Below are 25,709 nucleotides of genomic sequence, written 5' to 3'. Positions count from 1 at the left end.
GGGGAAAAAGACACTAAGTATGCTTTCTTCCAAACAATGACTAAATGAAACCAGAAACTAGAGCCTGAAATGCAGGTAAGCATGACATTATTCCACACTGCTTAGCAGACAAAGTATTTCAGCTGAATGATTCAACTAACTCCTATGATCAAGTTTAATTCTCAAAGTTCAGCGGCTTGAAAATATCGTGATTTATGTTGTCTCAAATAGTTGAACAGTCATTACAAGTGACTTCTCCCATTTTCTTCAATACTGTTGAAGGAGTTGGTATTTCAGTTGTTTGGGTTTTGGTTTGGTTTTTGTCTTTTTTAATATCTTGTAAGTAGAGAGAGTTCAGCTACTGCAAGATTTTCCCAACCTGGCGACCATGAGTTACTACGTCTCCAATATTTTTGAGAAATAAGAGTCAAGCAGCTAAAAAACCCAACATCCAAGCTCTTTGATAAGCTAGCTGTAGCATTTTCTCTTTGGCTTCAAATATGCATTGCAATAAGCAGACAACACCAGGAGAAAAACTGTGTCACTTGCTCAAAACTCTCATTCATGTACCTTGACTTCAACCACCCACAGTACAAACTATAGAAATGTGCTTAAGTTTAGAATGAGTTTTTACCCAAAATTAATTTGTTTTAAATAGTTTAGAATAAAGAAGTCTTTTGATGCCAGCTTAGAATACAAAATACCTTCAGGCATTCTCTACTTTGTATACTAGGTAACATTACACTCCAGGAAATGGCAGGAGGAGCTGGAACTCTCCTGGGATTACACATGATTTGAATTAGAACATACAAGAGTTTCTGTTCACGTACAGGTATGCATCATCTCATCCTTCTGACCTCAGTTTTCTTGTAAGAATCTCTGCTCATTTAGAGTTCTAAACTATCAATCAATACTGTCCCTAAACAGCACGTCTATATCGCATACCAAACAGCACCACTAAACATCAGTTCTGCCCCTGCACATTTAAATATGACCAGAACACCAAATTTTGTCATGTTTGCTGAAGATAAATAGTATGTAATACCGAGCCCTCTGTTGAACCATTATCTGCAATGACATTTAAGCCAGAAGACAGAGGAAGAACTCCAGAGCACCAGTGAACATCCAAGCACCTTACAACCAAGCTGGTCAAGTTTCAAGTACAACTGTCAGGATCTTAAGCAGACTTCTTCCACAACAAAAACCCAAACAACCCACATGCAGAAAGACCACCTTAACTCTATTCAGGCTTAAGCATACTTAAACACTTTATTCAAATTTCAGCACATATGCTTTAATTATTAAAAAGGAATACACTGTGGAAGAACAGGCATGGAATTCCACTAAAATTGCTTTTGTGAATTTCAGAACTGGAAGCACTCTTTTTACTGCTGAAGTGAGGGATTTTCAAAACACAACGGCCAAGATCCAAGATAATGATCAGACAAGAGCTAGCCGAATCAAGACATGCATGTCTCTCTAAATGGCTGCAAATATCAAAAAGGGATTCATGTTTCTGCTTGTTCTCTTCTCCAGGTCATGAATAAAACTGCCTTAAAGAACACAGCCACTCCTTACTACAATTCCAGAGAGAAGAAACAGTTTCCACACTACTTCCTCCCCCGCCAACCAACCCAAAAACCCAACAAAAACCCCCCAAACCAACCCACCAAACAAAAAACCACCCCTGAAGAATTACAGGACATTCTACTGGTGGCAGCAATAACAGCATCTTCCTCTCTTTCTCTGCAAACCTCTCCAGAAGGTTGAGCTCATCAGCTACTTCAATAATGTTACACGGAAAACAGTCATGAAAGATGCAAAAAGTTTGTCCAGATTTACAAACTATCACAACTGCATAAGAGGACATGTATAGGGGAAGAGCCACTGGGCTGTGAAAGGCACATATTTTTTTGGGGGGGGGAGTGGGGGGGGGGTGGGTGGCTGTGGATGAAGGAGATCATTCCAATACCCACCCGGATAGCCAGAGGATTGCAACAGGACCGCAAACTGTCTAAGAGGTTTCTTTTAAGGAGCAACATACAAGTGGGATTTAACTCAAACTTCAATAAGAAAATCCACTCTAGGATTTTATTCACATTCTTTCCACATGTGTTTGTAAATAAGAAACAGAGACACTAGGTGTGCCATTATAGCAAAAAAAAATGTATTGCAATGATCACAGATAGGAACAGGTATTTCTAACAGCCTCAGGATATGGGTGACCACAAGCCCCTCGCTGTTCTCCCAGCACTTCCACACTTCAACACATTGACTGTTTCTAAAACAAGTCTTTAACAATACAATACATGCTTTCAATTGGCAGCGTGGAAAAGAGGGGGGAAAAAAGCAGGAAAGGTTTTGTGAAATCCAATACAAGCATTTTGCTTTTATTCACAGAAGTCAAAGACTTTGCTAATTCTAAACCATGGTCATTAGTGCTGACTCCAAATGTAAGAACTTTGTATCCAGTGCAACCATGGCTGTGGCTCCCAGTAGGTTAATTACAGCCAGGAAGTCAGCACATAACCTTCTCATAGCTACCCTACAATGTGCTGCTACTCAGTTGTAGCAACCAGCTCACTGGATCACTGAAAAGAATCCACTACAAAGGGCACTCCCCTAAAGGTTTTAATCCCCCCCCCCCCCCGAATGATTTAACACTTCTAGCAGCAAGTGTAGGAGTCACAGGACAGAAGCAAAGACTAGCTAGCTAATAATGGAGAACACCTACCTGTAGTAGACTGGGATGGGATGTTCAGCCAGCTGCAGCACCTAAGTACAATGGCCATGACATAGCTTTACTGAAGTACAACTATCAAGAGCTGTACCTTAAGGGTAGCCATCGTAAGGCAGTAACAGATGGTTATCTCAGTTATTCAGAACTACAGCAGCATAGATTAGCCATGGACTTCCATTACAGCTTGGCTCCACTTCCAGAGGCAACTGCTCCAGTGGCTTGCTGCCAGAGGAAGGCAATGGCTTGCTTCTTTTTTTCTCTCCACCCTCAGGTTTTCTCTGAAAGCCCACTCCCTCCTGTGGCACTTCCTGAAAGGACTATTTCAGTACTTTGGGAGGTGGAACAACTGACCAGCCCAATCCAGGTTTGCTGCTGGGTTGTAGAAAGCCAAAGCTGCTGACAGGGAAGTCCAGCAAGGGTGACTGATGGGAAGAGATCAAAGGTGCAAATGTCTTTACAAGCAGGGCTAAGAGTGGGTGGATGGGACAGGGACATAGGCAGTTTCAGCAACTCACATTTTCTCTCCACAGTAACCAGGCAACTTGGTTAGCATTTATCTTACCTATTTGTTCAAAACTTGGTTGAAAGCCTCCACATCTCAGAGGGATAAGCTTTATATATTATCTATGTATTTTATGTATGATCTATGCACTGGCAGAAAAAAAAAACAATGTTATCTTCCAAATGCATTAATGGAAAACTTCCAGGACAAAGCTAATGGCCTGCACTCACGTGTCTTGAGGGTGTCTGTCCAGCAAGATATCACTGGGTTCCCTCAAATCAGTTTGAGATAAAGATAGACATTAAATACCATAAAAGTCACATACTCCAAGTTGTCACTGTGATCACTTAAAGCCACTATCTTTAAGCTGATGCCATATGCCCTTGCAAGTAGTATTAAGTGATGTAAAGCCATAATAACAAAGCAAAAATGAGATTCTGGTGTACCAGGTGAACAAAAACTCCTCCCACCTCCCCCCCTCCAGTTCTGCAACATGCTCAGTGGAGTATTGCTAGTAATTTGTCAAGGAGTTAAAAACCAAATGAACCCATCTCAGGTCAATGTTTATTACAGAATCAACCAACTGATCCAGATCAAATCCAACTACATAATCTTTTTAGCTGTCGTAAGACTAGAATGAAGTCTGATTCAAACTAAAAGACTGCTTCTACAGTTTAATTTACTAAACTTTGTGGAACACTGACATTTTTGTTAGCATGTACCAGAACAACATTTTGCGGTATGTGGCTACAGCATTTAGAACCACTACAAAGGGCACTCGAGCCCAATTTCCAAACCACAGCCTCTGTTACATAGGACCCTGGTTTCATAGCAAGGATTTTTCAAAGCCTTAATCACCCTGAAACCACAATGTAAGCTTAAGTAATTCCTTAGATATTTAACAATGGATTTATTTATTTATCCTTCATCAATATCTGTAAAGAAGCATAGAGATCCCTTGAATAATAGATTAATAATACCAAGGATGACAATTACACACGGCCCTTGCTGCTGCAGGCAACCCACAGCCTACAACTTCTTCCAGATGTTGCAAGAAACTTGTCTTATCACTCTACAGAAGCCACTTGACTTACACTCCTGCTGTATTTCAAATACATATGATGCCCAAATGCCTCACCCAATCACATCAGCCATTTTGATAAAACCCCAAAAAGCCAAGAAAAACCCACTCCAAAGCCACACCATTATCCAGTATGATGCAGCCATCCGGGTAAAGAGACATTTGCCATTACACCAAGTATATGGTAACAACCATTGTGAACAGTAAATCCTAAAAAGCATAGCTCAGGCTTCAAGGCATCGTCTCAACTCTTCAAAGCCAACAGGGAAATCATGGGCCCTGACATACCCATGCACACATCTATGTGTGGCCCGTTATTTATTTCAAAAAGACATTGTTATTTTTTTAACAATGTACACTAAAAAAAGTACAAAGAGAAAGCAAAACAGTTCACAGTACCCTTGGCATAAGCTTTAGTAAATCTTTCCAAACATTTAATTTTTTTAAAATTTCATTTAGAACATTAACCAAAACCTTATTATTTGGGAGAATTCCAACCTACTTTTTATGAAAAAAAGTAAAGGTAAGCAGCATACAGTTCTCCATACTTTTACATAAAACCCTCCCCAAACAACAAGGTTCACACAGAGTGAACTCAAAAGTACAAGAAATAAAAGTCCACCTCTTCGAATTTGTTTACTTAGCATCAAGTGGTACATCTAATAATAACAAAACATAATAGGCAGTCCCCCCCATTACGATTAGCTACTGACATTACTGTTCTATGCACTTGTGTTTCCATGGTCACCTCTCTCCAACTGTAGTGCTAGCAGTCATGCAGCACTTCCCAAACACTTGCAGCACAACTCCGGTTGAGAGTTGAGGGACTGCATCCAGCACTGGGAAATTACTTTTGTTTTCATACACAGGTTATATTTTCTTAACTGAAGAAATAACTCACTTGAAGCAATAACTGTAAAAATCAAAACGAATGAATGCATGTCCTTCAACTCCTTGACTAGACTGAACATCAGAACTTCACACTAACTAATGAAACATCATTGGAAAAGCTCCATGGGACTTAGAAATGCTGATAGCATTTCTAAGAGGTATTTGCAAATTCTACATGCAAACATTAAGGCAGTAGTCTAATTAATACCAGTTACAGCTGGTATCATAGCCAGCTTCCTTCTACCAGGCAAAACATCTCAGAAAAGTAAGAATTAAGCGGGTTATAAAAGATGTTCTGAAATAGTTAAAACACAAGAACACACTGAAACCTAAATGCAGTGAATCATAATATGAATACCCAGGATTTCCATTATTACACTAAGAAGGTGTTTCATTTTTTACGATCTCCCTTCTCTAAGCATTTCATGAATCCATTGCCAGCATCTGCTTCTGTAAGAATCACAGGGCAAACCCAAGAAGTGATAAGGGTTTCAAAAAAAAGGAAAGGAAACCACTTGCAAAACGAGCTGGCAAGGGACAAGAATGAGGCATGGTACAGCTCCTAAGAAAATCCACTCACAGCTTTCAAAGAAAACATTTTTACATTATCCCAAGATCCATCTTCTAAACCACTAAGTGTAGCTTTTTAGCACATGCACTGCAAGACAAGTTCATCAGTTCAGTAATGCCCTTCTGACAGCAGAATCAGAAGTCTAAGTCATCCAAATCTATACACAACATATAGATACACATATATGATGAACACTTCCAACCTAGTTGGTGTTTATCTAAAAAGTTGAAGCAGCAGAGTGGTGACTGTACATCCTTCTCATTGGCAGAACAGGAATTAACCCAAAACTGCTGTTTTCTCAAGCAACGCTTCATGTCAGTGAAGAACAGTAGTCACAGCTGAACTGCTGCAAAGCAAGGTGGCTACAGCCTTGGATTAGTCCCATCTCTGACTCCTTTCTGTTGTCTTCAGCTGTGTATCTTCTCAATTCACCAACCTCACCTCCAGGTAAAGGCACATAATTTCCCCTTATCTCAGGCCAGCTTACCACTGCATTCCTCCTACCCAGCCAAGATTCCAAGATCCCAAACCTGAACAGATCTGGTTTGTCTTCTGCACCTGGAAGCCCACATCTACAGAAACAGCTACAGATGGACACCCAAACGGCCTGGGCAGCAAAGCAGATAAAGCTGACCAAGAGGCACAGCTCACAACAAAGCCATACTTTTTTTAATGGCTTCTTCCTGTGTACAAGAAGTCTGGGACGATCCCATGATCCCTCTGCCTTAGAGAGCAGTATCCATTAACCGGGAGCATTACACCTACTCCAAACATTTAATCACCTTCTTCATTAGGGCCACAAAAATGATTAAGGGAGTGGAACATCTTCCTTATGAGGACAAGCTAAGGCAGCTGGGTCTCTTTAGCCTGCAGAAGAGACTGAGGGGTGACTTCACTAATGTCTATAAATATGTAAAGGATAAGTGTCAGGGGGATGGAGCCAGCCTTTTCTCAGTGCTGGCCAGCGATAGGACGAGGGGCGATGGGTGCAAGCTGGAGCACAGAATGTTCCATGTGAACATAAGAAGAAACTTTTTCACTGTGAGGGTGACAGAGCACTGGCACAGGCTGCCCAGAGAGGTTGTGGAGTCTCCTTCTCTGGAGACATTCAAAATCCACCTGGATGCGTTCCTGTGTGACCTACTCTAGGTGATCCTAGCGGGGGATCTTTTGAGGTCCCTTCCAACCCCCAACATTATGTGATTAGTACAAGACAAACAATCACAGGGTCTTCATCAGTTACCTACAAACAGCAAGTAAAATGGGAAGTGGTTTAACCACAGGATGCAGAATCCTCAAGTTTAACAGCCTCCTCCCCTCCTTTCCCTTTTTGGATATTATGGCAAGCTTTTATCTTGACCCTATGTTCTGCATATGTTTTCCTCTGGGACTTGCTGTTAAACCAAATGAATGCACATAGGAAAATTTAATAACTTTTAAAGGTGTTAAAAGCACTTATGAACAAGATCATTGTAAATTATTCAGCAGTGTTCAAACCAAGGTGCAGCACCTCCACATCTGGCAACAGCCACATCACATAGCATGCTGTCAGGACACCCAGCACCATCACCTGAGCCCAGAATCCCAACACACACTCCAGAAGCAGAGCATGACAGTTTAGAATGCTGCTGAGCATATACAGGATAAATATTAGAAAGACCTGTACAGTTACCTGGAAAGTCGATTAAAGTCCCTTCTTGTCTAGCAATGCCTTCCTTGGCTATGGAACTGTTTACCCACTCTCCCTCCTGTGAATGAGGATTCATGCAATTGACACCACTAAGCCTGGACTAAGACCTTACCTTTCACACCAGCAAAATGCTGCAAAATTTTGAAGCAATTTTAAAATGAAGAAGCATTATGATGCAAACAAATGGGCATTATTCAGTTCTCCAAATGCCTAAACCTTTGCTCTTTGTCTCAAAAATAGGTTTTTATATTGACTTTTTCTGAAACACTGGTCCATTTTGAAAAGCATCAAAAAAGTTAGTTTGATCTCACAAATGACTTATGTATCTCACCCTGGCAAATTCCTTTTCATAAACAGGCTACTCTGATGCCAACAGTAGTTTCTCCTGAGTGAAAACAATGGTTCGTCTTTTCAGACAAGTAGCACTTCTTTATTAAAGCAGGGATACAGATTTGGAAGGAAAACACACAGTTTTCAAGCACTCATCCTACAAAATACAGTTAGAAATTCTCACTCAGATCTCACAGTATGCATTACATATGGCAGCACTTTCCTGTCCACACCAAGAACAAGGGGAACTTTCCACCTTCCAAAGTCTTTTGAAGACAGCCAAGTCTCTTCTTAGTTCCAGACAGAAACTTCTGGGACAATTCAAAGCAAAAATCTTGTCTCTCCCTTCCTCAAACTTTTCCAGTCCCTCACAGTTCAAAGGGCTAGGTACTGCGCGGCACAAAATATAAAGGTCTCATTCCAGCTCTCCAGTTGGAACTTTTGTCCATGCTTTTTCTCTTCAGCACATTGTTTTAAAAAAAACATGCAGTGGTCTTAGATAAGTAATAACATGTATGGCCTTCAAAAAAGGCCATAACAAAAAAACAATAACATTGAGGTAAAGTTCAAAAATACAGTAAAGAGGCAGCAATTAATAAAAATCCATTATAATTTGGGTGAAAACAAAATTGATTCGCAGCACAAACATGCACTTTTCAAGAGCACTATAACCATATTGCAGTTCTACAAGACACATAAAATAGCCCCATGAGCTATCTCACTCTATCTACTGGCACAGGGGATTCTGCAGATGCTCCCATACAGTGACAAAATCCTTGAACTCAAGAAAGATGAGCAACATCTAGCAAGAACCCTAAGAGCAGAAAATCTCTTGGTTCTAGGAGAAACCTTGAAAGGACAGAAGTAACGTGCTACTGAAGGCAATCATACAAAATGCCATGTGACACACACACACTCTCAATAATGTTATTTATCCCCTAATGGCATTTACACAAGCACTTTGCTGTGATCTAAATAGAGGCTAGTGCCGAAAAGATAAATGGCCCTACCTTTCCCTGCATCACTGTGCTGTCACAGCAGTTGATCAAAACAAGGGATTTGATCATTTCCCAGGGCGCTGGGTGAGAAGTATGGAGGGGGGTGTGTGTGTGTGTGAGGGGGAAGAGACACCAAGCAGTCTTTGGGTGGCTATCTGATTTCCAAAACCCAACTCAGTGCAGGCTGGAGGCACACAGAAATACAAGCATCCCTCCCAACCAACTCTCATATGAGCTTGAACAAGTCAAAAAGCTTTGCCTGCACCAAGAACTGCAGACACAAGGCTGCTACAACCTGCTACACTGTGAAGTCCTGAGCCTGATACCTGTTTCTAACCAAACCTGACTGAGCAGTTTGATTCCCTTAGATAAGGGAGTTACTGCAAGTTTTATGAAAATGTGGTCACACGCAGAAAAGAGACTTTGTACTCTACCATTAAGCGCCCTTAGCTACAGCGTGAGCTCCCAACGTGTCAGGTGCCAGAGAACTATGAAGAAGGGAAAAAGAAGGCAACAAAAGGGTGGAAAGCCCTCACTTAGAATGTGGATCTTTTTCAATATCAAACTTAACCAACAGAGGACAAGATGCATTATAAGACACCTCTGGAAGGAGGTAGGGGGACATACACAGCAGCCAGGTCAGAAAAATGCATACCAAAGCTCACTATAAAAAAAAAACCTGAACGAACCCAAGGGTAAAAAGGAATTAGGCAAGAGATGTAGTAAACTGGGATTGTTAAGTATTGTTCAACAATCCTGAGTAATTGGCAATGAGGGGGTTTTGCACAGTCTAAAAATGAGCTGAGTAAATATTTGACAGGATGTTCTGAAAACATTTTTGTCTAACTGAAGGATTTATTTGCCCTGTAGTTTACAAAAGTGCCATCACTTCAAAGCAAACTGTAATTTATCAGCATTTTATTCCCCCTTGAAGACTGTAAAATGAGAACTGTTGGGGCCAGGGTTAAGCGTGCTCCTCCTGGGTGGCAAGATAGGCCCTGAGGCACTGTGTTCTTACATATTAAAAAAGCCTAGTATGTTCCCTTGGTTATCTAATCAAGTTTTGACAGAAAAATGTCAAAGTAGTAACACATACAAACGCCTACATAAAAGGTGAGAACATATTCCCACCTCTTTCCTGGTATCCTCCTCAAAAGTAGAGAGGATACAAGCTTTGCTTCACTAGAATCCAGGTAGGTTTAAACAAGAATTTTTATTACAACACTCACAGAACTCATGTCCTGTAGAGGTACACAAGTTACAGCTATTAACACTATACAGCAAGACACAAAGATACCCAGCTTAAATGTACAGGTAAAAAGTATTTTAGAAGGCTCTACTAACACGAGCCAAGCAAAAGACTTCCAGTAGTCTATCCCATCGGCAGGGTCTGAAAGGTGACAAGTTTCATACTAGGAAATCTTATGCAAACACTCACATAAAACAAAACACTGACCCAACCCAGAATCCTGACACACCTGCAGCAGCTTCCCAACGATTAACTTTGATGGGTAACCAGCATTAATAACACACAGAGCAGTACAGCAGTTTTTGGCATTTGTTGCTCCTGCCACCCATTGACATTATGCTTCATTAACATCAAAGAGCTTTCATTAACTGCTTACTATCATCCCTGCTATTTACAGTCCTATAGGTCAAACACCTTCCTCTCCTGAGTCCTAATTTGACATTTGATGCAAGCCTACCTCTTCTAGCATAAGCAAAGGCCATCTCCTGCCTGCCCCAGGCTGTCACCCCCCCACCCCACACCATGCTCTCCCCACGTCCAGAGAGTTTACAGTACTGTCAAAGCCAAAAAGCAGGTAATCAAACTACAACAAAGTGCCATGTATGTTGAAAATTACTTTCCTATACTGAGAGATTTCATTTCATGCCTGATATAAAGGAAACATAACCAAGAGCTATCTCAAGACATAGAGACCTGTACTAAAACAGAACATTATTTTCAGAAATAATGACCAAATTTTCAATTTTCATTGGAACATGAGGATGTGAGTTGATAACACATTTTTATTTGAGGATAAGCAGTGTGACTTTTTGTATGTCACTTTGGTCATTATTTCTGAAAATACAAAAATGTATTTGTAATACACTGTATTTCAGCAGTGCTTAACTGCCTGATAAATATTGGCACATATCTTCGATTTAGGGATAATCTGGGGGCTAAACTGACCAAGTCCACTTGTCTGAAGGCAGCAAATAGCCTGTACTACCCTGGATGGTTTGGATTAAAGAAAAAGTGTATTGTTCCGATAAGGCTTCAGCTATGTTACCCACCTCAATCACACCTGTATTTCAATACCAGCACAACCTTAATGTGTTTAAATATCACTGATAGGTAGTGAAACATCATTTCCATGCCACAAAATGGGAAGCCACAGGCAAGAGATTTCTCTTTCTATTTTTGTGGTGAGTGTTAAAGTGACCAGAGAAATGCGGCTGTGTCTCCAACTGCTGACCAGCTCTGCTATGCTGAGATCGTGCCTCTTGTACCTCTTCTTGAGCTTTTTTTCTTTTACATTCACCCAGTAAATGCCAGTACAGCATGCAACAGAGAACGCACGCTGAAAACTCAGAACTCCAGAGCATAACATCTAGCAAGGGTCAATATTAAGAATTAACTTCTAGTGGCATAGGACAGAAACATTTTAGAAGCCAAGTCAGCAATAGAGAACACTACTATCTAATTGTCTTGAAGCACAGACTTGCTAATTATAATCCAGTGAATCAAGACTAAACAAAGCCAATAAAGCTGCTGTATAAAAACTGGTGCATTACAGTTCTAAAGTTTGCTCTAAGGAAAGCTAACCCTAACATGCTGCTACAGCAAATTTTATGTTACTTACATTTACCATTTAAAAATCTTTTTTCTTTTCCTCCCAAGTGTTTAGCTAACACAATGAAAAGCCAACAAGATAAACATCCCCCCGTCTACTCAGCACTATCGAGATGAAGTTCACCACACACACAGTGTTTTAAAACCCCGAGTCTGTATTTTTACCATGTTCTTAGTCTGGACCTGACATTTATGATACCTTTGTTCTACATCAGATATTAAAAGACTGTCCGTGTTGCACCAGATGTGATAGCATAACACTGATGTGGCACGAAAGGAAAGCCACGGTCTTATCTCAGAAAAAAAATAGCACTCTCTGTAGAAAAAAAAAAAGAAAAATCACAGCTCACAGCACCTTATATTACTAACTGGTTAAAAAAAAAAGTCTGATCAGGCTTTTATCTTGAAGCACTGAGAGCACACCCATACACAGATGGCTTGCAGATACTGGTGATTTTCAATCACTAAAGTTTAGGCTTGGCTGCACCCACCCCAAAAATCAAGAGAACTGCAATGAAAGAAAAAAACTTCCTCATAAAACAAAGGAAGTAGAGTGTTTCAATGGTTTCCTGTTGGGGGCGGGGGTGGAAATCTGCTCGAAGTAGAGGATAGTAGCAAGCTATTAGCCCAATTTAACCTAGAAATCTGAGAGGCCCCCATCTATTAGCCACTTAAGAATTTATAAATCCACCAACATCCAGCCCTATCACGACAAAGCCACGGTTAAACTACAGAATCTCTTTCAGTTAAACCCCCTACTCTTCTGAAAGTTCAAAAAACACCACCACCTCACTCGCATTTGTGGACTCTTATACATGAAAGCATCTATGTGATTAAAAGCACCCGGGCCACCCATGCTACACGCACGGCAACTTCCAAGCCGCAGTCGCTTTGCCAGCAAGATCCCGAAACACGCGGAGGGGATGCCCAGCTCTCTCGGGGCAGAACTCGCAGCGAAGGGCTCAGCTCCGAAACACGGGACCAGGGCACGATCACCTCCTCCACCTCCTCCTCCGCGCACGGCCGCTTCCCGCCCGGCAGCCCGCGCAGAGCGCCGGGGGAAGGGCGGGCAGCTCCCTGGTGGCAGCTGCGCGGCGGGGAGGCGCAGGCCAGGGTCAGGCACGGCTTTACGAGCCGCGGCGGAGGGGGCGCGGGTGCTTAAGGACGGGACGAGGCTCCTGCTACACACCGCGTCCCTACCGCCCGCCGGAACCTGGGGAGCAGCAGTACCGCCTCCCCCGCGCCGGCACGCCGGGGACGGCACCGCCGCTCGCACAAGCGGTACCCGCTCCCCGCGGCGCCCCGGGGCCGGGCCGGACGCAAGACGCCGTCCTTCCGGAGGCCCGGCAGGGAAGCAGGGCCCAGCCTGGCCCGCCACTCCCCCACCCCCCCGCCCCCAGAAGAAGCGCGAAACCTGCGCCCCGGGACACGCTTCCCCCGGCTCCCCTCCCGCCCCCAGCCGCGCCCCCGCCGCACTCACCCGGGGGCGATGACCTGTCCGGGCCGCGCACACAGCTCCCGCACCACGCCGGGCCGCTCCGCTTTCAGCTTGCGCTCGGGGCCCGCCCGCTGCGGCCGGGTGCTGGCGCCGCTGGCGGCGGGCGGCGGGGCGGTGGGGCCGGCGGCGGGGCGCGGGGCCGGCGGCAAGGGGGCGCACAGCGCCAGCACCGAACCGATCTGCACCGCCGCCCCCACCGACACCTTCCACTCCAGCAACCGCAGCGGCCGCGGGCCCGGCGCCCGGATCTCCGTGATCACTCCCGACGGGGCCTCCACGACGGGCCCTCCGCCCCTCTCCGCCGGCCCCTCCATCGTCCCGCTGAGGGGGAGGGGGCCGCTACGGCAACGCCCGCCGCTGGCCCGGCAGTGAGGCCGGAGCCTGGCGCTGGCGCTGCCGGGGGTTGTGGGGGCCAGGGACACCCCAACAGTCACCGGCGGCGCCGACAAATAGCGAGGTCACGGCCCCTTCGCGCAGGCGCCGAGCGCCCAGCTCCCGGCCGCTTTTAAAGGTACAGGCGCACCCAGCTGGCGCGGCGGAGAGATGGAGCATGCGCACCCTCACCCTTATTAGGAGTCCCGGCGTGCCCTGCGCGCCGCCGCGCTACCGCGCGGGGCACGCCGGGACTGGTAGTTCGCCCGCGGGGCGGCTGCGCCATGAGGTTCATCCGAACAGCCCCGCGCTGCGATCCCACCACCAGCCCCGCCCCCCAGTTTCCCAGGCGGAGGCCGCCTCACTGCCCCGTCCTGCGGTGTGTTCAGCGGGAGGGGAGGAGGAACGGGGCGATCCGGCGGGACTGGGCTCGGCGAGTCCGAGCTCCACCACAAGAAGGGTGGCCAGCAGATCGAGAGAGGGGATTCTGCCCCTCTGCTCTGCTCTGCTCTGCTCTGCTGTGGTGGGACCCCACCTGGAGTACTGCCTCCAGCTTTGGAGCCCTCAGCACAAGAAGAACATGGACCCGTGGGAGCGAATCCAGGGGAGGGCCACGGGGATGATCAGGGGGCTGGAGCACCTCTGCTGTACAGACAGGCTGAGGGAGTTGGGCTTGTTCACAGCCTGGAGAAGAGAAGGCTCTGGGGGGACCTTACACCAGCCTCCCAATACCTGAAAGGTGCCTAGAAGAAAACTGGGGAAGAACTGCTCACGAGGGCATGTAGAAGTAGGATGAGGCAAAATGGTTTTAAACTAGAAAAGGGGAGATTTAGGTTGGTTATTAGGGAAAAATTCTTCAATACACGGGTAGTAGATCACTGGAATGGGCTTCCCAGAGAGGTGGTGGAGGCCCCATCTCTGGAGATATTCAAGGTCAGGCTTGATGGGGCTCTGAGAGACCTGAACTAGTGAAGATGTCCCTGCTGACTCCAGGGGGGTTAGGCTAGATGACCTTTAAAGGTCCCTTCCAACCTAACACACTCTATGATTCTATAAGAAGAACGGGAGAGCGCCTGAAGTGTGCAGAACTGGTTCCGTGGCTTTGTTAGCAAGGCAAAAGCTAAAGCTCACCAAAAGGACCTGTAATGAAGGGGAGTAAATGAAGTGAATGGCCATCAAATGTCTTTGATGTGCATGGCAGGGTGGGTGATAACGAGCTCTCATAACAGAAAAAATGAACAGGTCCCCCTGGAGCCACCTTCCTCCCTTCTCAGAGGTCAGTTGTTTCTCCTGAGCTATCACAATTAACATTATGGTCCTTTAGGCAGAACTCTGCACATCCTTCCCATAGTTCGCTGCTGACCAACTGATAGTTATCGTGTTCCCTTCTCCGGGCTCGGAGCGTCAGGCACAAGGGGCTTCACAAGATGCACTTTCCAGGGAGTGTTTGGCTGACCCACTCTCAGCCAGAATTTTGACAGGGAAAAACCTGACAGCACACAGTCTACAGGCAGTTTCTAAACAATAGTTTCTCCTGAGGTTTTTTTCTCCTAACATGTCAACAGAGATATCTTCTAATGGGAATGGTGTGAACTGGTTGGGAATTTGGGCTGCACGACATTGCTGTGAACTTTACGACAAAATTGGGTTGTGTGGCAGCCACCATTGGCAACAAACAGAGATAGGGAGATTCCTGAATGAAAGTTGCCATGCATCCTTTATCAGCTCCTTGTACACAGGCATGATGACACATTGTGTGGTCCCATGTGTTTCTCTCATCCCTTTCTCATACAATGAACTGAAGGGAGCTGCTTTTGAGGAAGCCTCAAGGTTTCTTGCATAGGAAATGAGTCTTGACTGTATAGCCTTCCACTCATTTGCTACAGAGGTATGTTATGAATGAGACTAAGGAACTGTGAGAAGAATAGTTGCGTTTCATGGTGAAAGCATTTGAATGTTGCTTGGGAGAATTCTCTTTCTGCTCTAGAGGAATTCAGGAAATTCCCTATCCTTAAAAACTGTATAGACTTCCAAGTCCAGCAAAACCCCGTTCCATCAAGAGTGGTCATGATAGTCAAGGTAAGATTGAAATAGTAGCTGAGGTTGTAAGGGTAATGCAGAGCAACTAGCAGATTGCTCAGGGCCCTGCCCAGTTTTGTTCTATGTATCTCCAAGGATAGAGGCCATAGGCTCTCTGAGCAACCTGTGCCGGTGTTCAACCAGCCCTGCAGTGAAAAAAGCTTTTTCTTGTGTTTTAGTGCGATTGCTTGTGTTTCAGTTTGTCCCTGTTGCCTCTTGTCCTTTCACAGGACACCACAGGCAAAAGTCAGACTGCCTTCATCAATACTCCCCCTCTTCCATCAGATGTTTATACACATTGGTAGAAGCCCTACAGAGCCTTCTTTTCCTCCAGGCTGAACAGTCTCAGCTCCCTCAGCTGCTTCTCATAGGACAGATGGTCCAAGCCCTTGAATAACATTTGTGGCCCTTTGCTGCTCTTGCTCCGGTGTGTCCCTGCCTCTCTCCTGCACTGAGCCTGGCATCACTAGTGCTGGGTGCAGGGGAGGACCACCTCCCTCAAACCTGTTAGTGCTCTTCTTCATGCAGCGTGGGATGCTGTTGCCTTCTTTGCTGCAACGGCTGTGTTTGCTGGATCATTCGAGCTTGGTGTCCACCTCTGTCCCCAGGGTCTTTAATGCAGAGCTCCTTTCCAGAAGCTTGGCCCCCAGCCTGTCTGGGTGCCTGGGGTTGTACCTCCCGAGGCACAGGACTTGGCATTTCCTTTTCTTGAACATCATGAGGTTCCTCTGCCAGTTTCTCCAGGCTGCCAAGGTCTCTCTGGATGGCAGCACAACCAAGTAGCCTGTCACCTGCTCCTTCCAGCCTCATATCTCCTGCGAACTTGCTGAACGTTCAGTCTGCCCCATTGCCAAGGTCAATAATGAGGTTAAATGGTACGGGTCCTGGTCTTGACCCCTGGGCAAACCACTAGTGAGTGGGTAACTAGCGACAGGATGCTCTGTCCTGGTTTCAGCCAAGATAGAGTTTATCTTTCTTCACAGCAGCTAGAATGGGGCTGTAGTTTGGATTTGTGCTGGAAACAGTGTTGATAACAGAGAGATGTTTTTGCTACTGTTGAGCAGCACTTACACAGAGCCAAGGCCTTTTCTGCCCCTCACCTCCTCCGCACCAGAGAGGAGGCTGCACAAGGAGTTGGGAGGGGACACAGCCGGGACAGCTGATCCCAACTGGCCAAAGGGATACTCCACAGCGTATGGCGTAGTGCTCCACGTGTAAGGGAATGAGGGAAGAGGACAGAAGAGTGCAGTGGTGTTTGGTGTGATGGCATTCGCCTTCCCAAGTCGCCATCACATGTGAGGGAGCCATGCTTTCAGGAAGATGGCTGAATGCCCATGGGAAGTGGGGAATGAATGCCTTGTCTTGCTTTGCTTGAGCGCACAGCTTTTGCTTTACCTGTTAAACTGCATCTCAGCCCACGAGTTTTCTCACTTTTACCGTTCTGATTCTCTCTCCCATCCCACTGAGGGGAGTTGAGCGAGCGGCTGCGTGAGGCTTAGCTGCTGGCTGGGGCTAAACCTCCACACAATCCTACCACAACATGAAGCACTAGGGACCAGCTTCATATTCTCATATTCATGCAATATCTCTTTTTTTCTTCCTCCCTTCTGTCACAGGGAATAACCTATTTGAGGAAACCAGAAAAGCCTGCAAATTTTCTCCAGATCCCTTCCCCCAAGTCTAATCTCACCCTGTGTTTGAAGATAAGATCAGTTAAACAAACTGTGCTTGTTGGTACCAAATGTCCCCTTATTCTAAGTGGAGACGATAGTCTCGGCAGCAGAGCAGAACCACGTCATAAAAACGATGTGGCTTTGTTTGCCCTACAAATACCTCAAACCAATGGTTACTGTGTTTTCCTTTTGCCTGCTGATCCCCACACACACACACCCGAAGATGTACATTCAGGGAAATGCAGCTTTCTGAACACCTGACATTTCCCTCAAAGCTGGCCTACCACACAGCTTTGATAGATTTCAACATTGTATCTGCCCTACCAGACCTCCTTGGGTGGATAAAGATAGAAAATATTTGATCCCTTGCTGACAGGTTTGATGCCTGTAAGAGTGGAGTGGCTGAAGTCTGACACTGCATGGCCACGCAGGACTAGAACTGGAGATGTTACAAGGAAGGGACAAAGCAACAGCTCACCTTACCAACCCTGATGCATTAACTCTTCTCTCAGGAACAAAATCGAAGGTGTGCTGCAGCTTCTACAGCACTGCTGGTCTCAGAAAGCCTCTGCAGCCTCTCCTTCCACAGAAGCTAGTTGGCGGTCTTCACTGCACCTGTAATTGCACAGGTGGAAAACTCTGCCAGGAGAGGAAGAACAGGAATCTACATAATAATTATTATTGTTTCTGGTTCCTTTGATTGCCCTGAGACAAAACTTTGCCTATCAATCCTGGGCAGGTGCAAGGGAAAATCCTTGCGATGGTGTGTGATGAGAACATTACGGGGAGAACATGTAATTCTCTTAAGTAAGTATAATTCTGAGGAGCACACTGTGTTGAAATGCTTGACTTCATGTCTGGTTATACCAGCTGGCTTCCATCAAGAGGCAGATGTTTTCCCCAGTCTTCCCTTCAAAGGGGACATCAGAATTTAACCACGCCTTCATATTTGAATACGCAGCATGAACAAAAGCATATGCTGTAGATAGCAGCTTCATATAACTGTTGAGTGAGAGCGCTGGGGTGGTAGATACAGCCTCGTGGGGAAGCATTTCTTGAAAGTGGTAGATGTTAAAAAAAACCCCACAGCATGTATTCAGTATGGCTAGCTTCCAGGAAGATAAAGGAGATAATCTGCCATTTATTTACTTAAGGTTAAAGCTGCTTAGCTATAACTTCTCTTAAAATAAAGTAAGCATCACCCCGCTTCGGGTGTGCTAACTGTAATGAAAATTCAAAATGCGTTATGTAATGCCTCTCCAAGGTGACAGTTTCCCATTCAGGCTGATGGCTTTGATGCTGTAAGCCTGTCACAGTGTACTTAATCCACGCTAATGCCTGTTCCATAACAATTTTTGGGGAGGCTGGAGAGCACAAGGTGGCCAACCTCCCCAAATCTACAGGATTCTGCATCTGGGCAAGAGCCGCAAAGCGCAACGCTGCATACCTCACCACTCCCGGGAGAGCTGTGGGCTGGTTTGCAGACAGGACGTGACAGCAGCTCACCAGCGATCCAGGGACCCCGCTCCAGCCCGAAGCCCAGGAGTGCAGCTGCGGTGGAGGGTGGCTGGGCAAAGTCCCTCTCAGCTTTCCCCTGCGGCTGGGGATTTGAATGAACCAGCTGTCTTGGCGCTAGACAGCCCCGCTGCCAATTACGTGATGTAATGTTATTACGAGAGCTGTATCTGAACTGCTCAGAAGTGATGCAGAAGTTGTTCAGGAGTCACAGACTGGCCGGTCTCGATGGCAGGGAGTTTATAGCTATTTATGTGTAGTTCCTCAGTGCAAGAGGTCTGCAAGGCGGTATCGCCTTTAAATATTACTACAAAATACAGAGATGTTCAAAAGCTCTCACAGCTCTTCTGTGCCCAGACCCACTGTGGTCACCAGTGGCAGATTTCACTCGGAGAAGTGAAGTAACCTCATCCTGCTTTTTTTGAGCATTTCCAGTAGGAAGGGAAGCTTTATTTACCCTCCTCAAAAGTCAGCAGGACTTACCACCAGAAGTGAGAGCAGCTTTTCCTGTGTGTGAGCGCCCCGTGTGAAAGAGGTTTGGGTGGTTTCCATTGTGGCAATCCTTTCCTGTTTCTAGACTCCTGACTTCTCAGCCAAGGACCTTCTGCCAGGGTTTCTGCTGGCTTTTACAGAAGCAACTCGGGGAATGACTTTAACACACGGAATACTATAAAAGGCATACCTGGGGCTCGATCCCACTCGCACTGACCTATCACGAATGTCAGTTGCCTTCAAAAGGAGATGATGCAAATTCTTAGCATCGCAGTAGTCAGTTGGCAAGCAGGACAAATTGCGCTGTCACCTCTTTTACATCACCTGGCTCTCTGTGCTTGAAAATGCAGCCTTCGTGCTCTGTTAGCCGAGGATCTTTTTATTTCCAGTAAATGTCTCTGGCACAGCTCTGTCCTCCTCAGTGGAAATACAGCAAAGACTAATTCAGCTTCTCAAATTTTGTTTTTCTTGGGCAACCTGAAAGAAAATTATATGAAAAAGAAATAATTTTTGAAAGTTAGCTATGCTTTCCCCACAACTCCTTCTCTAGGAGAGGGGTTAGTTTTGCACTGATGGATCTGCGCAGGTGTATTTCCAGCAGTGCAGATACTTTGGGCTGGACATGTTTCTGTGTGGCAGTATACAGCCTCTTACATGTGAGACGAAGTGCATGAGGAATTACCACATGCACGCCTTCATGAGTGTGGCTGGAAGCCCATACATACCCAGCACAGACACATCCTTTTGGTCCTGCCCTTGAAAACCCTACGGGTAGTTGTCCTTACTCATAAAGCAAACCATTAGTTACTTTGCTGGGGCTACTCCCACAGCACCTTCACAGTCACACTTCACATCTTGAAGCCCCCATGGTTTCTTTGAAATGCATGACTAGGAAGCGTGAATCAACACTTCTCCCTTTGCTTAGCAGGGTTGCATACAACTTTGCATCCCTTCCCTCCTCTGCAGAAGAAGGTGTCTAAACATTTTCATTTCAGAAGAGAAGCTGATGACAGTGATTCCTGTGCCTTCACAACAGAAGTTCGTTCAAGCTCCAGATGGGGACATTGACCAGACAGGATGGGCAATTTTTATAACTGAAGCTGTTTGCGACTTCAAAACTTTAGAGTGGTGATTTCCAGCCCGTGCTCTGCAGGCTCTGGGGGCTGTCAAGTCCACAGATGGTGATTAAGAAAGACATTTTGCTGTCTAGAAATCTACAGAACGGAACATTTTTTTCCTCTCACCACTGCTGGAAAATACATAGAGAAAAAACCCAGCAAACAGGCAAGAATCCCTGCCATAATTAAAAGTGTGGCCTTTTATTAGACTTGTGTGAAAGTTTATTCAGACCAAAACTTCTCTTTATGGAAGACTAAAGCTTTTTTTTTTTTTTTAATAAAAGTTTATCAGACCAAAACATTTTGCACTTCCATTCCCTTTCACCCTTCTCCTTCCTACTGCCATCAAATCTCCAGCAGAAGGGGGAAACAGGGATACTGGACCTCTCCTTTGGTGACAAGCCAGGTAGGCAGATGGTGCTGCACACCATCCCTGCCAGGGCTGGAGCCCCCCAGCCTACAAGGACTTGCACTTCTCTGTAGTCCCCTTCGAGCAGAGTGCCACAGGGGGTTCCGTGAGGAGACATGATTTTGAAAATGCTGAGTGTGTCAGCTCTTACTTGAGTGGGAGAAAATAATTAGTCTGTCCAGAGCAATGGGGAAGAAAAGACTCAGCTGGGAAATGAGAGGCATGTTGTTTCATCTGCACAGGCACAGGTAAAGTGTAACGGGTTAAGATTCAAGGTTCAGGAGAGGATTTAAGGTAACACATTCCTGCTTATGCTGGGTTGGGGAAAGTTCAGAAAACCAATCACAAATGTAGGGTGGGAAAGGAAGAAGCTGTCAGCAGTGATTTTTTTAATCAGAAAAATCATGGCACTCAGAAGAAGATAGGCAGAACCAAAAATGGTCAATAACGGAGCTGCTGGTGGAAACGACGACCAAAAATATCGTTTGGCTAGGTGCCTTGCTGAGGGAAGTCTCGCCTGGAGACAGGAGTCATGAGCAGGTGAGAACACGGTGAGCCAAGCACCAGTCTTTTCAAAGTGGGGATGAAAACAAGCACATCTGAAGTGGAAGGGGGAAGGTGGTAGAACCACATAGATGATCAAAGAGGACATGCCATATACCGCGCTAGCGTAAGAGACAAGCACGGTCTCTGCGTCAGCTGATGGTACAAACTATATATTATGGCAGCAGCAGCAGGCGTGAGCATCTGAACTGGCGAAAGCGGAGTCCCATGTGCATTACTGAGAAACCCATAATCACAGGCTGAGACACGCAGAAACAGTGCGGGTGTCTGCGCAAACTGAGAGCGAAATCCTTGTTCCCCTTCACTGAAGACTTGCTGTATGGATCACGCTGAGATTTTCCCTTTCCATTATTTCAGCAATGTTTTGGGGGCAGGACATTTTTGTATTCTGTCCTCCTGCGGGCAAAATTTGGACTCACCCTGATCCTGCTGATGGGCAGTTTTAAAGCAAAGGAAAGGTCTTAATGATGATCCATGAAGAAAACTCAATCAGCATCTTCCCTGCTCCAGGTGCAGCTGCTTACAGCTTTTGATGCATGACACAGGCAGAGAGGCCATGGGAGTCTCTCACAAGAACAGTCCCCTGAGGGAGGCACAGCGAGAGCTAAGAAGCTGCAGTATCCTGGGGTGCTCCATCCCTGGGTTTTGGACAAACCTGTGGACTGTATACATCTTGGTTTGACGAAAAGGCCTGTGTCTTAGAAAGTCGAGTGGAGAGGGTACTTGTCTGGGAGTGTAGGATACTACACCTGTATTTTTACAGTAGTGGAATCCAATAGTCTAGTGGAAAAACAAGCCTCAGGTGTGAGCGCGAGTCAGAGCCATCCTCGTGCAGAATGCAGTATTGCCCAAGACTCTGGTAAACATTTTATTTTTCAACTGCATATTTTGCACATTATTTGCATGACATCTCCTTTTCTCTCATTCCCTGGTTGGCTGACTCCATGGCCTTTTGGCTTGTGTACCCCCACTTTTTTTTTCTTTTTCTTTTTAACTCTAGTGGTGATTCACTGGAAAAAAATCCATTTAGCCAGTGAGCAGGAGTTTATGACCTATTTACAACTGAACTTCACTGTACTTTTCATAAAGTCAAGCCCCAAAGTAGCCCCCAGACCACCTCTCAGAAACTGTGTCAAGTGCCCAGTGATCCCAGAGGCCCTTCTGCAGCCTGCCTGCACTTACCTCACCTGGTCCCTATAGGGATGCTGGTCCATATTTTGTCATTATCACCCACCTCACCCCCATGCACATTATGGTGGATTTGGTGGGCTTCAAAGACATTTGATGGCCATTCACTTCATTTACTCCCCTTCATTACAGGTCCTTTTGATGAGCTTTAGCTTTTGCCTTGCTAACAAAGCCACAGAGCTGGTTCTGCACACTTCAGGCGCCCTCCCGTTCTTCTTATAGAATCATAGAGTGCGTTAGGTTGGAAGGGACCTTTAAAGGTCATCTAGCCTAACCCCCCTGGAGTCAGCAGGGACATCTTCACTAGTTCAGGTCTCTCAGAACCCCATCAAGCCTGACCTTGAATATCTCCAGAGATGGGGCCTCCACCACCACTCTGGGAAGCCCATTCCAGTGATCTACCACCCGTGTGTTGAAGAATTTTTCCCTAATAACCAACCTAAATCTTCCCTTTTCTAGTTTAAAACCATTTTGCCTCATCCTACTTCTACATGCCCTCATGAGCAGTTCTTCCCCAGTTTTCTTCTAGGCACCTTTCAGGTATTGGGAGGCTGGTGTAAGGTCCCCCCAGAGCCTTCTCTTCTCCAGGCTGTGAACAAGCCCAACTCTCTCAGCCTGTCTGTACAGCAGAGGTGCTCCAGCCCCCTGATCATCCCCGTGGCCCTCCCCTGGATTCGCTCCGACGGGTCCATGTTCTTCTTGTGCTGAGGGCTCCAAAGCTGGAGGCAGTACTCCAGGTGGGGTCCCACCACAGCAGAGCAGAGCAGAGCAGAGCAGAGGGGCAGAATCCCCTCTCTCGATCTGCTGGCCACCCTTCCTTTGGTAGAGCTCGGACTCGCCGAGCCCAGTCCCGCCGGATCGCCCCGTTCCTCCTCCCCTCCCGCTGAACACAGCGCAGGACGGGGCAGTGAGGCGCACGCCTGGGACCGCGGCCTCCACCTGGGGAAGTGGGATGGTGGTGGTGGGATAGCAGCGCGGGGCTATCGGGACGAACCTCATGGAGCAACCGCCCCGCCGGCGAACTACCCGGGGCCACTCTCGGCCCTTGAGCTCACTCCTGCGGCAAAGCCTCCGCGGTTCAGGGAGGGTCAATCCCCGCGGCACGGTGAGCGGGCAGCCTCCTGCTTTCCCGCCTTCCACCGCAGGATGGCAGTGCGACATTTCCATTCCGGGCCTCCCGTACGTGCCTTGCGCGCCTGGCCGCGCAGCCGGGCAGCAAAGTCAAAACCAGTAGCGCTTTTTTCTTTTTTTATCCGGTCTTGAAAACACGGGTCTCTCCCCTCAAACCAGAGCCGGGTTATTAAAACACAGGAGCAGTAAGAAAGCAAAGCCGTTGTAGCTGCGCGTGAGGTGTCAATGCCTCACCTCAGAAATGCCGCCCAGCTTCGTCCCTGTGCTGACTGTGCATTCAACCAATTTATGCTTCTGTTCCCCCACCCCCCACCCCCAAACCTTACCCTGGAAAGGTCATTTAGATGATGTATTCTGCGTGGATTGTGTGTTCAGGGCGCTAGCGTCCCAAACTTGCCTCGTTGGCCTATGTGCCTTGGCACACTCCCTGCCGGCAAGGTCCCGGGGCCCACTGTGCCCACAGAGCTGCGAGCAGCTGCCAGGAGGTTAGCTCAGCCTTCCTCCCCTGTCTCCAGCTTCACATTCCCAATGTGTTTTTTGTGAGACAAGTCAGGGAATTTGGTTTCCCTGAAAATACACTCAACAAAACCGATGGTTTTAATCTGGTTAGTTCCCCCGTTTGGGTTGGGTGTGAGTACCAGCAAGAAGAGGCAGGGGGGAGCCTGGGATTATCCATCCAGCCGCACCTCACACCCAAGCTGGTTAACATGATAACAGAGCAGAAGAAAACTTTCCGTCCTGGGCTCTGCTGGTCGTTGATTGAACTGGCTTGCCATCGCAGGTGCTATTTCCTACTGTGATTGTTGCTGTGACATGCTGATGCTGTAGCTCTCCCTTGTGACATTTATGTCAGGATGCAGTGCGCTGAGGTATCGCCTGGGCTATATTAATGCCAAGGGCAAGGCAGGATTTAAACAACTCATCCTGCTTTGAATTGCTGCTGAAACACACCCATGCATGCTCAACCTCTTACTGATGCATATGTCCATGCCAGTGCGTGGCACTGGCTGCCCGGTTACATCTCTACAAAAAGACTATGCAGGTGAGCACCAGGAGACAGAACGCTGTCATGATTTCACATCTCACTTGTCACAAAAAAAACTTTGCAGTTCAACAGAACAGTTGAAAGTATGAGCCCTCTGGCTGAAAAACATGAAGGCACACTTAATTTGTAAATCCATAATCTTTAGGGTGAGGCTTTGAATGGTGGGGAGCCAGGGAACTGCTTTATCATTTTTGACCCTTGGCACTGGCAGCCCCATGGTTTCTTCCCTTCCCCATCATCCCAGTGGCTGAGTGAGGAGGCGGAAAATGTGTCTCAGTTTGAATGCAGGGAGGTGAAGGCTTTGCGCTCTCAGCTCCAAACGCTGCCATTCCTGTTCTCATCAAGCAAAACCTTCAAGAGGCACAGCCAAGGAATGGGAAGTGTTCCCCTGTTTGCTCACATTGCTGCTGGGGACAGGTAGTTTGAAGTTTGATAAACAAAACTCTCAATAAAGGGTTCTTCAGGTGACAGCTATCTGTCAGTGTTGCTACTTTTTTAAAGCTAGGTACATGTTTTTAGTAGTCCCACTAGCCCACTGACAGATAAACAAAACATACAGTTCAGCAGTGCTGCTCGAGGTGTAATAAAAGCGCCACATAAATGCAGCAGAGCAGCACTTACTTCTGCTTTCTCCCCTTCCCAATAAAGGACAGTTTTATGTTTCAGAAGGCTGACTGATATGATCTGATACAGAACCAGCCTCTATGAGGTGGGAGTTTACACTGGGAGGCTTAATGGAGGAAGAGTAAATTTTCCACAGCTAGTAGCACCCAGCAGTCTTAGCTATAGCTGGGAGAAGTGCTACTCTTACACTGAGTGTTGGACTTGGGCTTCAGGACGCATCAGTAACTTTTCTGAAATCTGGTATTTTGACTTGCAGGGTAACTTCAGGTAATGTTCTTTTTGTCTAAAGAGAAGAAAGTCTCCCAACCCCACCCTAGGACATGCCTTTCTCTCCATCTCTTCTAATGGTACAGTGATAATTG

The 25,709-nt window shown here is 46.4% G+C and overlaps 1 protein-coding gene across 1 annotated transcript in view; it reads right to left on the bottom strand.

The window, feature by feature from the left end:
• Window positions 1-13,451, bottom strand: part of CTDP1 (CTD phosphatase subunit 1) — a gene marked incomplete at its 5' end in the record, with an annotated part of 113,254 nt that extends 99,803 nt beyond the window's left edge. Inside the window, one exon of the mRNA XM_084280538.1 lies at window positions 13,120-13,451. Coding sequence (XP_084136664.1) covers window positions 13,120-13,451 — 332 coding nt within the window. The remainder of the gene's footprint in view (window positions 1-13,119) is intronic.
• Window positions 13,452-25,709: the final 12,258 nt, after the last annotated feature.

Source organism: Gallinula chloropus (genome assembly GCF_964237585.1).
Source record: "Gallinula chloropus genome assembly, chromosome: 2".
NCBI classification, from domain to species: Eukaryota; Metazoa; Chordata; class Aves; order Gruiformes; family Rallidae; genus Gallinula; species Gallinula chloropus.
This window is presented reverse-complemented; position numbering and strand designations above follow the sequence as displayed.